This window comes from Cajanus cajan, chromosome 7 (assembly GCF_000230855.2).
Source record: "Cajanus cajan strain Asha chromosome 7, NIPB_CcT2T_4, whole genome shotgun sequence".
NCBI lineage: Eukaryota > Viridiplantae > Streptophyta > Magnoliopsida > Fabales > Fabaceae > Cajanus > Cajanus cajan.
Window position 1 is genome coordinate 25,070,777 of NC_138523.1, and position 15,986 is coordinate 25,086,762.

At 32.4% G+C, this 15,986-nt stretch overlaps 1 protein-coding gene across 4 annotated transcripts in view; it reads left to right on the plus strand.

The window, feature by feature from the left end:
- The window catches only part of LOC109815140 (glycinol 4-dimethylallyltransferase), a 67,357-nt gene that overhangs the window by 37,684 nt on the left and 13,687 nt on the right, over positions 1-15,986 (plus strand). For 2 of the 4 annotated variants that reach the window (XM_020379760.3, XM_029274719.2), the window contains exons 1-2: positions 13,365-13,506; positions 13,667-13,717. In XM_020379760.3, the coding sequence (XP_020235349.1) occupies positions 13,455-13,506; positions 13,667-13,717 (103 nt within the window). In that variant the 5' untranslated portion in view covers positions 13,365-13,454. Of the gene's footprint in view, positions 1-13,364; positions 13,507-13,666; positions 13,718-15,986 lie in introns of those variants that run through there. The other 2 variants (XM_083059458.1, XM_083059457.1) reach the window with 1 other exon arrangement.

Here is a 15,986-nt window from a genome sequence, read left to right on the forward strand (position 1 = left end):
AGTCTTGAACGACATGCATCATTTGCATAAGTGTTTTAAGGGTACGATATGGAATACACCGCCAGAGAAGGCCCCCTAGTGTAAAAGCTTTGGGGATTAGTCCTTGGGGATAGCTCGGTTTGGAAGTCTCAGTCTCGCCCATTGTGTGCATGGGATGTATCTTGCGCAACTTAGCTATCCCGATGAGACTCTGGTAGTATATCCTTCTAGTGAGAGCGCGCTGAGGGTGTGACCCAGCATGTACTCCTAGACTACTCTTCGTGTATTGCTAGCAACAATATGCCATGTGATGTTTTACTGGCGCCACATGCATGATAATATGTAGTCCGTGTCCATACATGTGCATTTTCAATGTTATATAATTAATAAATCTGTGCTATATTTGTCTTGTTTGTGTTTGGCTATCCGGTGTGTATTTATACACTGTGAGCTAGAGTGAGATGTTTCTCACTCCCTTTTCTTTTTGTTGTTCTCCTTTGACTGTTGTACAGGTGATTATCACTGGAAATGTAGGTGATGAAGCTTAGGCTTCAGAGTTTGGCTTTGCTCTGATAGGACATGTGACATCAGGGCGTAGATAGGATTAAATTATAATGTTCACTTATTAAATTATTTTTGGAGACTTTAATTTAATTTTATTTTTTTTTAAATTTTGCTGATTTTGTTAAGTTATGCATGTGGTACTCTCTATCTGAACACGTTGGATTTTTTTTTAATTATAAAATGTTTTATTATTCAAATTTTATTATTATGTGTTATGATATGCGGGGTAGAGGGTGTCACACCTTCTATATACCTAAACCTCAAAGCATCATATAGGATAGTTTATTTAAAAAAAAAAACAACAAAAAAAATAAATATATAGCAAAAATCATGCATCATAACCTTAGTAAAAAAATGATAAAATTTAGGCAGAAAACAAATATCATGCATCTTTTAATTTAGCATATACATTCATTAGAAAATGGAAGGCACATAGTATGCAAAGATTTTTGAGAAAGGAGAACATTCTAAAGTACAAGAATTGTGTGCCCTTATACTAAGGAGGCCTACTAGACTTTGGAATCTCGTCATCCTTTCAATAGAAGGCAAAGTCTACATCTTCTCAGACTTTTTCCAATCTAGAAAGATGTCATTCCTCAACTCAAATAGGAGATTATTTGAAATTTCGAAAAGGAGGAACGCGAAAAAGGAAATTGAAGCAAAAAAAATAAGAGAGAAAAAGAATTTGCTTCAAAAGAACATAGTTTGGGAAGCTAAAGATAACTTCGGTGATGAACGAGAAGTCATGAACTTAGGGAGTTTGAAAAAATTGATAATAAGCACCCTTACACCTCCAATTCATTATCAAATCACTCCAAACCACATCTTTCTTCTCTGACTCATCAACCTCATCAATAAAGATGAAAATTTTGGCAATCACAAAATAGTGGGGAACCCGAAGATCCTATTGACGGTTACTTCTGATAGGAATAACAAGAAAAGAATCTGAGAAGAAACGAAGACTAATTGCAAATCAACAAACGAGCAAGAATGTCTATAGGGACATCATTCAAGCATGAGCTTCTGTAGCCTGCAACAACATCATCAAAGTGCACCGAAAGATCTTGTACAAAGAATATTCTCTAAACAAACAAATCAATGAGAATGATATTTGTTGAATTTCTTAATCATCTTTGCATCCTATTTTGCACCTCATATAGATAACATGTCTTCCTGGTAAATAATAAATAAGAATAAAAAGGGAAACCTAATCTGTGCGTGTTAACCGAATAATGAAAATTATTGTAATCAAATGCGAACCTGACACATCAAATCCGGGAACACTTGTCAGTAATTGGGGGCATCACACGCCCAAATCGACGATTCAAACAACGAGACTTTCCCATGCAAAAACAACAATTGTCGGGATAGGAGGAATGATCAAGAATGGACGAATCCTTGCTTCTAGGCAATTACAAGACAAAACCCAATTAAAGAATAAAGGCATTGCATGACAAAAACCCGCTAGGATGAAAACCTGTAAAGGGCGTCCTAGGAAAAAATTAGGGAGAAGAAAAAAGAATCAAAATCCCGATAGGATACATCCTATGCAAAAGTTAGGGACATATAAAAATAAGAAATGTCTATTTGAGTTAGAATCCTTCGAAAGCAAGAATTCATAAAGGTTTCACTCCAAATTCAAAACACTGATGTTCAAGCAAGTGGAACAATTTTTTTGAAATTATCAAATCATCCATGACTCTATAGGGGGCAACTTCGGTTAATCTCTCTGTGTACAAATCACGAACTCGGGGCATGCCCAGGCCTCTGAGCTTTGCTAAAGGGGCACATGTAAATTGGAAGTATTGTTTTAAATGCCATAACATTCTTTCATTTCTCTTCTCCCTTTAAATATTCACTCTACGCCTCATCCATTAACCCTTAATAAAAAAGATGTATTTACGACAAAGATGTTACTCAATAATAGCATGGAAAGGATAACAAAGGAACAATCAGGAATCCAAACATGACTGGGTTTAATAAAAATAGGGCGTCCCATAGAAACTTTGCAAAAATGAAAGCCTGGTAGAAACCCACTAAGGGGGGCTATGCAAAATTAGGGCAAGATTCGCTAGGGGCTCACAATCGAAAAGGGAAACCTAGGCAAAAGTAAGGATCAAAAGAAAAATGTCTGCTAGGAAACACATCCAAAGTAACTTAGACAAAAGTTAGGACATTAAAGCTGCAACCTGAGTTGAAAACCGAAAGGCGGCTCAGGAGGGATCATTTAATCAGAGCACAAGCCCAAGTCATCACTCCATTTTCCAAAATGATTAAAAAAAAATGATAACTTCCTTGTAGTAAATACATTTTGTTTAATAAACCTAAAAACCAAATCCCACCTTGGCCAGCCATTCTTCTAAAAAACCCTTTTGGAAAAAACATCCATTCTAACAACCCTTCTGAAAAAATACAAACATCCCCTTTCTTCTTTTCTCTTGACCCTTATTGCATTAAAATGGTACCAAAAAGATACACAAAAAATGCACAGTGAATACTCGCAGAAGGAAGGACGAGACGTCCCCAAAAGGAGTTTGAAGACGCTTGACTATACATCGACTAGATAATCAAGGAGCCACTGAAACCATGAGTTCAAAAGAACATATCCCGGCGATAATCACAAACGGCATGGATAAAAAGGAATCATCAACGTTAACCTTAACGCACATAGGTTAATTTCCTGACATTAAAAAAAAATGAATTTCATGTTTAAGACTAATCACATGAGCATAAAATGCATCGCATGCATATGAGGTAGGGGCATATGGAAGGGCATTACACAAAAAAAATGGAATAAATAAAAGAATCATTCCTATCTTGCATTTTCATTGCATCCATGCATCCATGCATTCTACTTGCTTTGGGTCAGAAGAAGTCATCAGGACAAAGCACTCGTAAAAGCAAAATAGCCGAGCATGAGCCAAAGTGGTGTCAAACAGCAATCCCAAGTAATTCTATGTGCCCACTAAGCAAAGACATATCAATAGTGGAATAGAATGGAATCGACCAAAGAAGCAAGTCTATAAGCATGAAGAGGCCACCACGCCTTACTTCTTCACCAAATGAAAGATGATCCAAGAGAATGCCAAACTAGGAATGGCTTCCTAACAAAAACTGGGAGTGGCGTCCAAAACAATACTCGTCAATAAAGATTCAGAAAATAACATCATCATGGGATGGGATCCCTCCACCAATGATGACAACAAAATATCAAAAAAGAAAAAAAAGGGGCAAGCTTCGTACATGTTGAAAAAGCCGAAGCATTTAAGAAAAATAGCAGAAAACGGCAAGCTTCAAATATGGAAAAGCCAAAGCTAAACAAAAATGAAATTCAGAAAAAAGAGACCTACCACAAGCAGGCGCCTAGAGAGGCATCACAATACTCACATGGCAGGGGCAACACTAGAATCCTTGTCATCCATCTATCTTTGCCCACCAACACAGGGGCACATCAAACATCTCCTTCCCATCCACTTAGGGGAAGTCTTTCATCCCACAATACCCACAAGAAGACATCAAGTGCAAGATCGGAAAGGATTGCTAGATCCCCAAAACTAGTACAAGATCGGTAAGGGTTGCTAGGTCCCCAAAACTAGTACAAGATCGGTAAGGGTTGCTAGATCCCTACAACTAGTACAAGATCAGTAAGGGTTGCTAAATCCCCAAAACTAGTATAAGATCGGTAAGAGTTCCTAGACCCCTAAAACTAGTACAAGATCAGTAAAGGTTGCTAGATCCCTAAAACTAGTACAAGATTGGTAAGGGTTGCTAGATCCCCAAAACTAGTACAAGATCGGTAACTAGTAAAAGATCGGTAAGGGTTGCTAGATCCCCAAAACTAGTACAAGATCAGTAACTAGTACAAGATCAGTAAGGATTGCTAGATCCCCAAAACTAGTACAAGATCGGTAAGGGTTTCTAGATCCCTAAAACTAGTACAAGATCGGTAAGTGTTGCTAGATCCCCAAAGCTAGTACAAGATCGGTAAGGGTTGCTAGATCCCTAAAACTAGTACAAGATCAGTAAGGGTTGTTAGATCCCCAAAACTAGTACAAGATCAGTAAGGGTTGCTAGATCCCCAAAACTAGTACAAGATTGGTAAGGGTTGCTAGATCCCTAAAACTAGTATAAGATCGGTAAGGGTTGCTAGACCCCCAAAACTAGTACAAGATTGGTAAGGGTTGCTAGATCCCCAAAATTAGTACAAGATCGGTAAGGGTTGCTAGACCACAAAACTAGCATTGGGCCGGTTGAAGCCCTAAATATCAGTCCATCCTGGAGAGGCTGAGCTCAGAATATACTCCCTCTTTAACAAGCGACAAATAAAGGAACATACTACTATGAAGCCAGCGGAAGCAGTAGGATGCATCGACATCAAAGACAAAAGCCTAGATGGTACAAGTTTACCATCCTTATCACCCGACGGAGCATATAAACCAACATTCAGTTACTCTTAGGGACAAGGATACAGGTAAACACCATCTACCCGAAAGAAATGGTGTGGGGGCATCTACACTGTTGAAGTAAAAGAGAAGATTCGGATATAGAAAGCGACATAGGGCACTCACATGGATCTTGAAGCCTAGATGTATTGGTTCACCATCCTTGACACCCAATAAAACATACAATCCATCACTTAGTTGCTCCAAGGGGCAAGGATATAAGGAACACCGTCTACCCGAAGGAAACAACGTGAAGGTATCTATTGTCAAAACAAGAGTGAAGATCCGAATTTTCACCTCACTATCACAAGAGAAACAATGGAGCTTATACTCGAAAACTAAAGATCAGGTGTACAATTTGTCAGCCTTACTACCCAATAGAGTACATAACCAACACTCAACTGCTCTAAAGGGTGAGGATACGAGCAAATACACCTATCCAAGGGAATAACAACGTAGAAGCACCAGCACCAAAGAGACGAGGAGAAGACCCGGACGAAATGTCTACGTCTTTACTTGCCTTTGGAAAAGCAACACATAGTTATTCCAAAGGACAAGTAAAGAGGGGTAGCTGTAGACACCCAATTTTATCGGGACCAACAAAAGCTATGAAATCGACGTCTATCCTCAAAGAATTGGAGCTCCCAAGCATGAAAATAATATGACAAGATATTAGGAGGCCTAAAATCCCAAACAAGCTGGTTTTAGTAGCCTAGAATGGGCTGTTGCAAAACCGGAACGGGCCGTTCACAATTTGGAACGAGCCGTTCCAAGTTCCCAAAAAGGCCTAAAACCCTAGTTTAGAAAGGGTCGTTCCCAAACTAGAACGGTTCGTTCCAAGCTCCTAAAAAAGGGGTTAAAACCTTAACTGGAACGGTTCGTTCCTAAACTGGAACAGGCCGTTCCAAGTTATTAAAAAGGCCTAAAAACCCTTGTTTGAAAGGACACCGGTTGAGGTGGATCCTCATTCTGGCAAGGCGTCAGGCCCAAATGCTACAAAGTTTAGGAGTTATTTGGGAGTCCTAGCTCGACGTCATACTCCTATTATCATTCCATCATGGGATGACGTTGAGGAGGCTGACAAGAACCTCATGTGGCAAGATATTCAAGTATATACTTTCACATCCCTTCAATATTATATAACTTAAATACGTTATTTATTATTTGTTGTTATTTTGATAGCAAAATTTTGACATTCCCAACACTGAGGTCATGAGGAGGAAGATGTTATCTGCCCTTGCCACCAGGTGGAGAGACTTCAAGACTTTCTTGACATGAGAGTATGTATTTGGAGAGCGACAAAATGAGACTCCTTGTCTAAAGTACCATATTACTGATAAGGAGTGGATGCAATTTCGTGCCACTCGATTAGACCCTTCTTGGCAAGTTAGTTATTGATAATTCTTACATTGACACAAATACTTAAGGTATATTTTAATTAATCTCATTTTCTTATTTGAATTATTGCAGGCCAAAAGAGTAGCTGCCCAAGAACGACAGACCAAGAATGATGCACCCCATCTATTGTTAAGAGGGGGATATGAATTAAAAAAAAAAAAAAGAAATTGATGAAGGCTAGGGTAGAGGCTTCAAGGGTTGAGTCTGCTGACCGTGTGGAGTCACCTGCCCGCTATGAGATGTGGATAGTAGCTCGAACAAAATCAGATGGGCAAATGACTTCTGAGTCTGCAAGGGTCACTACTGATAAAATATATAGTAAGTAAAAATATACAAACTAAGACTCTTCATTTCAACTCATTCAATTCACAAGTGTAGTTTAGGGTATACTTATTGTTAATATGTTATAGGAGAGTTTAGTTGAGCAGACCACACAGGGCTCATTTGTTCCCCATGGTCGGGATGATATACTCACAACGGCCATAGGAGGGCCAGAGCACGCAGGGCGTGTGCGTGGTATTGGTGGTTCTTAAAGTCACCAAGATTACTTTAGTGCACCACCATCGAGGAGCAGTACTGTTGACTCTTGCAGTCAGGAGGCTATGTAGAGAATGGAGATGCGGTTTGAAGAGAAATTGAAGAACATTCGAGAAGAGTTTGAACAAAAGTTTGAGTTTTTGGCTCATTCTCAGCAACAGACTGCAGTTGCTCATGATGGTGTTCGAGTCAGCACTAAAGGGAGAGTTGTGCTGCTCCAGATCCCTCAGGGGAACAAACTCACACTGATGTACCAAACTAGTGTGAGTTATATGTTGAGGATGACCCCCCATGGTTATAGTGGCTATTGGTTGAGTATTTGAGGGTGGCTCAACCATCCATGGTGTCCCTCTAGAGCCAGACTGGACACGGGTTGTGGTTGACCAAGTTCAAGATGCTGCTGCTCTAGTGCATTTGCCTGATACAGAGGTTCAACTAGTGGGGCAGGCAACCGGGACATTCTTAGCCTGGCCAAAACGTTTGGTGATGCTGCTTTCAACACGGGCAAAGGTAATTCTATTATTTCTCTTTTATATTCTTATAATTCTATTATTGTTAAACTAATTTTGATTCTTTCTTTAGTATTTTATCAATTGTGGTAAGGAGGTCATGAGAGAACCTGTTGTTGATGATGCTGATATCGCAAAAGCTGAGGATGATCCCATATCTAGGCTTTTAACCATATTACCACGATTGAAGAAGAAACCAATTCAATTGCAATGGGACATTAAAGTTTTTGGAGTTGATAGCTCTGATGTTCCACTATACATATCCCTGCCCGACGCATTAGAGATTGTTGGGGGAAACTCCATGTCAAATATATCTATCATATAGCTGTGGGCCATGTAAGTGATATTTTCTTTTATGAGTCTAAAATTACAATAATTACATTTAACTTATAATAATTAATTGTGTTAGGTACATGGACAAATTGAGTGTGGAGCAAGCACAAGCACAAATATATGAACTTATTAAGCCTCAATCCATCCAAAAATCAAGAAACACCCAGGTCCAGATCCAGCAATATATGCAAACATGGATGAGTGAATCAGGAAGAGATATATACATGGCTCCATACATTGATGGGTTAGTTTTTTAATTGGTTTTTTAATCATGGTAATTTTATAACTAATTTATTTGTCATACAATGTAGGTCCCATTGGCAGTTAATGGTAATCATTCCTAAGGAATACACCATGGTGTGGTTTTGTTCACTACATCGAAAATCAAGTCACGAAATTAAATGTCAATTACAAGGATAACTAAAATTTTTCATTATGTTTTAAGACTGTAACTATATATATTGGCTAACATCTATTTTTATTTCAATTAATTAGAATCGTGTCTGGAGCTAATATTTTAAGTGGAAGAGTCAGATCAAAGACATTGCAATTCATATACCCTAAGGTTTGAATTTATCGACTTTAGAAATAATATTGTTATTTGTTTCTCATTTTAGTGTAATAAGCAACAAGACTCATTTAAATGTGGCTATTACATCATGTATTGGATGAGAGCCATAGTTTTTGCGGGTATTACTGATTCTTGGAGGTAGGTAATTCATATCAAAATTTGTTTAAGTATATTTACCTTTATCCGACGTAAATATTTTAGTGTGTTTTCTTTTATTTTTAAACCTTTTTTTACATCGGTCCTAGGGAGCGTCCGACATAAATTTACATCGTATGTAACAGTCGACGTAAATTTACATCTCCCACATTAATGTCGGACCCTTTTCTGACGTAAAAACATTAAAATAGCCGATGTAAATTACCCCTTTTGTACTAGTGGATATATGTAATCAATCAGTTTGTACCTTATTTTGAATTTGGTTAAAACTATTCATGTTATGATTTTGAGTTTTTAATTAAAGTTTTGTGAAGCTTTTAATAGAAGTTAAGTTTAAGTGTTTTAAAATGTTTTAATATAGTTATTTTTCAACAAAAAAAATCCGAATTTATTATTTTTTGTGTAAAAGGGTGTAACACCTAGATATAAAAGTGTAATTCACTACAAGAAAATGACGATTTTGCGACGGTTATATGACCTACATTGCGACGGTTATAACTGCCGCAAAGACAACATTGCGACGGTTTGGGAACCGTCGCAGAGTCGTCCGTCACCAGGCAATTTTGCGACGGTTATCAGAACCGTTGCACAAACCGTCGCAAAATTGGAATTGCGACCGTTTCATCAACTGTCGCACCAAATGCCTCTATATTAACATTGCGACCCTTTCATCAACTGTCGCACCAACTGCCTCTAAATTAATATTACAATCCTTTTTTTAACAGTCAAAAATTATAATTTTTTTTTATTTTAATAAATTTATTAATGTAACAATCCTCATATTTGGCCTTTCAAAGATTTTATTTCACGATATTTCACTGTTTAGCATGTTTTATCCTTACTTGTGCAATTTCTGGGAAACTTCCCAGAAGGTCACCCATCCTTGTACTACTCCAGGTCAAGCACGCTTAACTGTGAAGTTCTGATGAGTAAGCTACCGAAATGTATATGTATGTTGTCAGTATAACTTGTACAGATTAATTCATTTAAGTCATCCTCAAATATACAATCTCATATCTGTATTATAATAATAATATATAATAATTTTATATTACAAATAATAATAATAATAATAATAATAATATATTTAGTTATTCTTTATTTATATGTACTTACTTTTATAATTAACATCTACTTATTTCGATTTAAAATTATAATTTAAATTATTTAAATTTTTTAATTTATAATGATAATATAATTTATAAAATTATAAATATTTATTTATTACATACTTATAAATTATTTTAATATTTTAAATAAATTATTAATTAATTTAATATATTTATTTACCTTAAATCAAACATATAAAATTCAAAAAAAAAATGTATTTATCCTTGTTTTATTTTCTAATTATCAACTATTAATAAAATACTAACTTAAAATCTTATCTAATTATATATAATATTCTCATATCAAATTTAAAACCAAGTATTAGTTATACAAAAATATTAAGATCATATAGTAAATTGTCAATAAGATTTTAGTTAAATAATTTAAAATAATTAATGTTTTAATTATATTGTTAATTAGAAAATAATTTATTCCAAAACTAATTAAATTTTTTATATTAATTATTAGTAAAATTTAATAATTTTTAAATTAACAATTAATTGGATCAATGAAATTCAACACACACGATGAGTTATTGAGCGGAATAACTTTACCAAGAGTTATTTTGTAAGTTATCTTAAATCAAATATATAAAATTCAAAAAATATATTTATCCTTGTTTTATTTTTTAATTATCAACCATTAATAAAATACTAACTTAAAATCTTATCTAATTATATCATAATATTTTCATATCAAATTTAAAACCAGTTCTTACATTTTCGACAAATATAAATTTTTCTAAAATATTTCATCAATAATATAGTTTTTCCTACAAAAATTTTCTCATCAAAAATATAAATTTTCTGACAGATTTAATTTTGTTTTTATAAGAAATCATCTTCGATTAATTTAACATTTTGTATATATGATTTAACAGTAAAAGATTTTCAATTTAACGGTTAAATTTACAAAATTCACATTTAATATAAAGTTATTGAGTTGTGTAACACTTAGTAAAATTTACACTGATGTAATTATAAACCCCCTCATATATATATATATATATATATATATATATATATATATATATTAAATGTGACTTTTACTAAGTATTACACCGCTCAATAACTTTATATTAAATGTGAATTTGGTAAATCCAACTGTTAGATTGAAAGTTCATATCTCTCAAAGATTATATATACAAAACTTTATATTAATCCAAGATGGTTTGATACTTCATTTTTATAAAACAAAATTGATGTCATATATTCATTTTAAAATACACTAAAATATAAACAATTTGATTACCTTCCAGTTGTTGTTCAATTTTAACAAAATTTGATATACACTTATAAAGTGATATGAACTTTCAATTTAACGGTTGGATTTACAAAATACACATTTAATATAAAGTTATTGAACAACATAATACTTAATAAAAGTTACATTGGTATAATTATAACTCCCTATATTATATATATATATATATATATATATATATATATATATAGATATATATAGGGACGGATGTACATTTGGAATAGTGGGCACTTGCCCCACTACTATTTGACATATACATAATTTTTTATCTAAAAAAATAATATATTTTAAAAAATAAAAATTATATTCTAATAAAATAAAAATATAGATTCAGAAAAAATGTTTATTTATTTTATATCTATCAAATTTTTGAAAGAAATTAATTCTCATGTAATAAATTTTTTTTTCTTAATAATGAATTAATTTTTTAAAAAAGTTTAATTATAATATATATATATGTATATATATATATGTCTTAATATTCACATATATAATGTAATATATTAAAATAAAAAGTTTTTTGATAAAATAAAAATTTTACTATGCATGTTTATCTTTTGTGTTTTTTCTTTATTGTATACGTTGATTGAAAAAATCAAAATAGTAAAATTATATATATTGATTAAAAAAATCAAACTAAGAAAAATCAGAAGATTTATGTTCCATTTAGAATTGTTATTATAAGATATATTTTAAAATAAATTATCATCTAAAAATATATATTAGATATTAAAAACATATTTATATCATAAATAAATTAAACTGGATTTTTATAAATTTTAACATATTTATTTTTATATTTTTAAAGAAAGTATATATAAAATTGTTAATAAAATATAAGTTCGTTAAGATAATATACATAATACTTAAAAAAAACTTTTAAATTCTAATAAAAAAAATGCTGAAAATTTTGCGACGGTTTATGACTAACTGCCGCAATGTTAAATTTGCGACGGTTATGATTAACTGTCGCAATGTTAAACTTGCGACGGTTTATCATAAACCGTCGCAATGTTAAACAAATTTTGCGACAGTTTATGATAAACCGTCGCAATGTTAAACAAATTTTGCGACGGTTTACGATAAACCGTCGCAATGTTGAACAATTTTGCGACGGTTTTGAAAAACCGTCGTATGAAGGGTCGCAATATCAAAGCGACGACGGTTTCTAGATAACCGTCGCAATTTGTCCGTCGCAATTTATCATTTTTCTTGTAGTGATTCAATTACACATAATATATTCCATAAAGAATGGATAGATATAAAGATGCATAAAAAAATGACATACACATTCCTCAAGTATGTCTTTAAATTGATAGAAGTTAAAGTAGCTAGAGAGACTTATGTGATGTCATTTAATACATGCGTTTTAGGTGAGAAAAATAACATGAGCTAATATTGATAATTATTAAGATTATGATGAGCGAGCAAGTCACGGTTAGTTTTTATTATTTTATTGATCTTTAAACAATGAGAGGTTACTAACTACGTGTTATTATTTTATTATGTGTTTCAAAATGAACAACCGAAGTTCCAAAGAATCCTCATCACTATAACATATCATGGAAGCGCCAGTCGAATAAGAAATAAATTTACAGTGTACACCAAGAGAGGAATATGTGTAGTAGCTAGAGGTTTTTGTTTATTAACACAAGGAAAAGGCGTGTGAGGGAGGTTATAGTGACATCTATCTAAGACAAGATAATAAAAAGTGTAACAGTAATCTCATCCAGAGAAGCAACTGGTATTGCGTCAAGGCGTGTGAGGGAGATTATAGAGACATCTATGTAAGAAAAGATAAACAAGATCATAAAAAGTATATAACAGTAATCTCATCCAGAGAAGCAACTGGTGTTGCGTCACAAAGCAAGTTTCAAGGGTCACGACTAAGAAAAGAGAAGGTGGAGATTTTAAAAATTCATTCTACATTGGTTATATACATAAACGATGTAAATTAAACATCACTTTTCACATCTATAATATTTTACATCGTTTTTTTTTTTTCATGGTATTATTAGCAGGACATATTTTACATCAATCAATTAGTAATCAATGTACAAAAGTATTATATATATATATATATATAATTTCCACTGTCTTTTTCTTTTCTGCCGTTGAAAATGTCATATTTCCACTAGCATTTTGTATGTTTCTTTCATTTTATATTGTTTACATTTTTAATATATATACACGTGTAGTTCTTCTTTTATTTGACTTTACATGATATATATACTTTTAATGCAAGATACACGTCTATAAAAATAATATATTAATTTTTAGTAGAATTTCATTGATGATATGTATGATGGAGGATCCGGAGTATCCATGCTACTAGTGTTTAACTTCTATTATTTGCTTAGCAAAGTTGGCCATGTCAACTGCGATGGAGTGTATATTATTATATTGCAATTAATTATTTTCCCCCCAAAAGGATGAGACGTGATGGAGTGTATCAATTTGTTGGTCAATGATACTATTTTAAGTCTAATCTAGTCTATATAAAAACCTCTTTTCTAGTTTTCTCTGTTGCACGGGTGTGTGTTTAATTTTCTAAAGAAGTGCTTTGTGTTGTTAGTAGAAGGTTCAATTTCAATGGATTCAGCGTTTCTTAAATGTTTTCCTAATGCTTCTTCACTCTTAATTGGTACCTATATATACATATATATGTTTTCCCATAACCCATTTCTTTCTTCTTGATTTCATCTATTTCTCAAGTAAAACTCTGGGTATTAATTTTGTTAATTTTTCATTAGAGAATTAAGCATTTTCTGACTAATATGAGGTTTCATTGCTATATATTGCAGGTGGAAATCTCTTGCGGAGTAAATATTCCACCAAAAATATTTACTTTACAAGTATGTGTTACATATCCCCAACTCCTTTAATCTTTATTATAATTATTATCATGACTATCTCCTACGTGAAACATGTATTAGCTAGTAGAAGGAGGAAGCTGACCAATATTATTAATTATTCTAGGAGCGTTGAAAATAACTCAATCTTACCCGCGATCGATCCTATTGACAAATTTCAAAAAAAATAAATAATATATATATATATATATATATATATATATATATATATATATATAATAATGTAACTTCAAAAATAAATCGTTCAACACATACTCATGAGTAACTATTATATTATTAAAATTATACACCACTTCAGTAATCAACTTCATTATCTTAGAACGTTTCCTTTTTGTATCTAGGTTATCTACCAATCTTCTTTATTTGCACTAGCCATAACCCATTGATTACTCACTCCAAATTGTGTCATCAAGTTGTGATGGAAACCTTCTAGAGAATTTAAATTGGTGTTAGCTTCCGCTTCAAGTTTCTTCCTAAATATTTGACTTCTTGATACTTCTCAAGTTTCTTTGATGCTTCTAAAGAAATGTAGAAGCTCTTGGGGTTCACCTTGTAAGGTGAAGAACACTCTTTAAAAGGTACCACTCCTTAGAAAAAGATAAGTCACTTCAATCCTCACTGCACTCGTTAGGAAGAGGATAAGATAATTGGAATTTGGGACTTCTGTCCAAATGATTTAAACGGAGTTAACTGTTGGTCTCGTGGATGCCAGGTAGATGTCACGTGGATGCATAGGTAGACGCCAAATTTCATGAATACACCTGGAATCAGAACGGTCCGTTCTAAAACCAGAACGGCTCGTTCTACATGCACATGATATGTGTTAATTTTGCAATTGGAACGGGCCGTTCTGAAACCAGAACGTCCCGTTCTGGTGTTAGAACGGGCCTTTCTGGTGTTAGAACGGGCCGTTCTGGATTCAGAACGTTCCGTTCCAGATTCCAAATTTACACACCAATAGTGTAACCAGAACGTCTCGTTCTGGTTTCAGAACGGGTCGTTCTAGTTCCAGGTATATTCGAGAAATTTGGCATCCATCTACGTGGCATCCACTAACATTCACGTGACCAACAGTTAACTCCGTTTAAATCATTTGGACGAAAATACCAAATTGCAATAATTTAAATTATTGGGGACCAAATTGAAACAAAAAATTAAAGTGAGACTAAATTAAAACAAAAAAAAAAATATTATAAGGGACCAAATAAGGGTTTTAACCTACATTTTATTTTTGGTATTTATCGTTAAAATATTCTTTAATTTTTCATAACTTATGACACAACTCAAACCAATCAATTATTGATCAGGTTAGTGTGTTTTAAATTTGATAACAACTTAATGAAACATATATACCTTTTAAAATGACGTTTTCAAAATATTTTACCACCGTATATCTAATTTATGCAATATTGAATACGAGATGAGTTGATGAAGTTAATAGTGTAAAAATATGATTTACGCAATAATAAAAATAATAAAAATGAACAGTGAGGGTCTTGTTAGAAAGAAAAAAAAAAGTTAAAAAGAAGAATCAATTAAGAATGGTTAGAGAAGGATAAAGTAATGAAAAAGTATTTAAAGGAACAGGGGAAGAGAGAGTGAATGAAAAAAAAAAAATTTTGAAAATAAATTTTTTTCCAAAGAAATAATAATAAATAAAAAGGATATTTAGGAAATATTTTATAAAAACAAAAAATAAAGACATATTTATTATTAAAATGCTTAAGTATGTTTTCAATCCTTACCAAATGATCAAGTTTTAATTTTGATCTTTATTAAAAAAAATTATTTTTCATCCTTGTAAAATTGTTTATAACTATTGTATTTAATCCTTATTAATATGTAATTATTTTCAACTACTTGTTTATTCATTAAAAAGTTAAGTGACTGTTTTAGGTGATACTATAATTGTTAGTGATATCTGAACGACCTCTCAAAAATAATTAATACATTTTTAAAATAAATATTTTTATATACCTTAAAATCATTGTTGAAATTAAAAATAGTAATTTTAGATTATAGAAAGATAAAATTAAAGAAAAAGTATTTTACATGAACCCAAATAAAAATTTACTTATTTTATAAAGACAAAAATATTTTAAAAAGACAAAAATTAATGTTTACAAATTTTAGAAAGATGAAAAATAAAGAAATTTCTTTACAAGAATCAAAATCAACACTCATTAATTTATCCAAATTAAAAATTAAAAATGTGTATATCATTTGCAAAAAATTTAAAGAAATAAAACTA